This window comes from Athene cunicularia, assembly GCF_003259725.1.
Source record: "Athene cunicularia isolate RWA chromosome 5 unlocalized genomic scaffold, athCun1 chr5_part2, whole genome shotgun sequence".
NCBI classification, from domain to species: domain Eukaryota; kingdom Metazoa; phylum Chordata; class Aves; order Strigiformes; family Strigidae; genus Athene; species Athene cunicularia.
Window position 1 is genome coordinate 9,056,750 of NW_020799102.1, and position 2,170 is coordinate 9,058,919.

At 53.8% G+C, this 2,170-nt stretch overlaps 1 protein-coding gene across 1 annotated transcript in view; it reads left to right on the forward strand.

Moving 5' to 3' along the window:
* Positions 1 to 1,448: 1,448 nt before the first annotated feature.
* The window catches only part of PIDD1 (p53-induced death domain protein 1), an 18,178-nt gene continuing 17,456 nt past the window's right edge, over positions 1,449 to 2,170 (forward strand). The window contains exons 1-2 of the mRNA XM_026850185.1: positions 1,449 to 1,499; positions 1,923 to 2,118. Of these exons, the coding sequence (XP_026705986.1) occupies positions 1,449 to 1,499; positions 1,923 to 2,118 (247 nt within the window). The remainder of the gene's footprint in view (positions 1,500 to 1,922; positions 2,119 to 2,170) is intronic.

A 2,170-nucleotide genomic window follows, 5' to 3' on the forward strand; every position in this document is an offset into this window, starting at 1 on the left:
CCTTGGCTCCAGAGACTCATCCCCCCTCTCTGCCCCCTCCTGGCAGGGAGTTGCAGAGGGCCAGGAGGTCTCCCCTCAGCCTCCTCTTCTCCAGACTGAACCCCCCCAGTTCCCCCAGCCGCTCCCCAGCAGACCTGTGCTCCAGACCCTGCCCCAGCTCCGTTGCCCTTCTCTGGCCACGCTCGAGTCATTCAATGGCCTTTTTGAGGTGAGGGGCCCAGAACTGAACCCCCTCAGTGAGGGGCGGCCTCCCCAGTGCCGAGCCCAGGGCTCAGATCCCTTCCCTGTCCCTGCTGGCCACGCCAGTGCTGACAGGAGCCAGGATGCCATTGGCCTTCTTGGCACCCTGGGCACACTGCTGGCTCATTATCAATCCTCCCCCCGGTCCCTCTCTGACTGGCAGCTCTCCAGCCGCTCCTCCCCAAGCCTGTAGCGCTGCTGGGGTTGTCCCGGCCAAGGAGTCTGGTGTCAGTAACCCTGTGGCAGGGTCTCATATGTGGGGTTATGGGAGTTCCTGCCCATGCTTGATTCACTTGATTTCTTCCTGCATTAGGGAAGTTAAGAAAAGTGAAAAGTTAACATTGTGCCAAAATCCACTTGACTCAAATAAACCAGGACTGCTGCAGCAGCAGGACTGTGGGGAAGCTTTGGCTATCCCTGCCTTGCTGCCCTGGAGGCTCCCCAGAAACCCCCTGTGTGGTTCAGATGACTCTCCTCCAGTAACTGGTACTGCCTGAAAACCACCGAGCTCCCAGTTTCCTAACTGGGGAAGTGCTTCAATGGGGCAGTCAGAGGTTTGTGTTTACTCCCTGTGGAAAAAGAAATTTCCCTCCAGGCACTGTGCAGCTTGTGCTCAGCTTTGAGCGAGGGGCACTTCTCCCAGGGTGCGGCACTGCTGTATCACAGCATCAAGGCATCAGCTGGAAACTTGTCCTTAGGGACAAACCCGGCTTTGCCCTTCTGAGGGAAATGGAGAGCAGCACAAACACTTCGGGGCCTTGCCAGGATGCGGTGTTAGACCAATCGGCGTCCCTCTCTAAAAGGAACAAGCTCTTAGGAGACTCTTTTGTTAGGATATTATTAATAGTAGGAATAATTGATAAATTATTAATCTTATAGGTTTAATTAATAGGATACAGGTGCTCTAGGAACAATACCGACAGTTCAGCACAAATACTGCTCATTTGTCCCCTGTGCAGCCCTCATCACGGCTGGCTTAAAACACAGTCAAGCTTAATTAACAAAAATCAATCTTGGGTACTAAGTTTTAGATATAACAAAAGATAAGGAATAAGCGATTAACTTCAAGTAAGCAATTTGGAAAGGGTAGGTAGTTAACATAGACTGTATGTTAAATAGAACATTCTGAGTTTTTCTCAGAAGTCTAATAGTGAATTATGATAACGGTGAATTATGATGAAGATTGTTTAAGAAGATAAGTAACCAGGATGACTGAAGACTGCACCAATGAGCAGCAGCTTCAAAAGAAGAACTGGAATGTAACAATGAGAATCACCTGAAGCTGCAGGACTTTTAAGATTGATGAAGACTCAAGAGCTGAGAGTTCATGGGAAAACACCAAAGACTTTTGCATTGCAGAATGTTATGTAGAATCATATATATAGAAGGTGCCTTTCTGTTAGGCGCTGCCACTCCCTGAGGTGATGGCCCAGCTCTGAGTTGTTGATAAAGCCAGCCTAGAGATACCCACAGTCCAGCAAAATTCTGTAACCCCCTCACTGCTCCCGCTACGTTTCTGTCCCTGAATTTGCAGTGAATGATCACACCAGGAGCTGCCCCTGCTTCCCGCTGCCCGCGGGCTGAGCTCACGTTTGTGCCCAGGGGAGCTGCCCCGGGGCCGCCTGGGTGCCGAGGCCGTGGCGGTTTTAGGAAAATCTCATTTCTTGATATTTTTGTGACAGCGGGAGGCCTGGGCCTGGCTCCCCAGAGCCGCCTTCCCCTCGTCCCGCCGCATCTGGCGCCTGCTCCGCCTCGTCCCGCCCCGGCGGCGCAGCTGCCTGCAAACTTGGCAGGAAGTGCCTGAGCTGAGCCCGAGCCCGCGCGGCCGGGCTGTCGGGCCTAGGCCGGGTCTGTGGGCCAGGGACCGGGTGCGGAGGGGTGAGACAAGCGCGGCCTGGCCGCTCGGCTGCGGGTCCCGCCGGGGGGATCC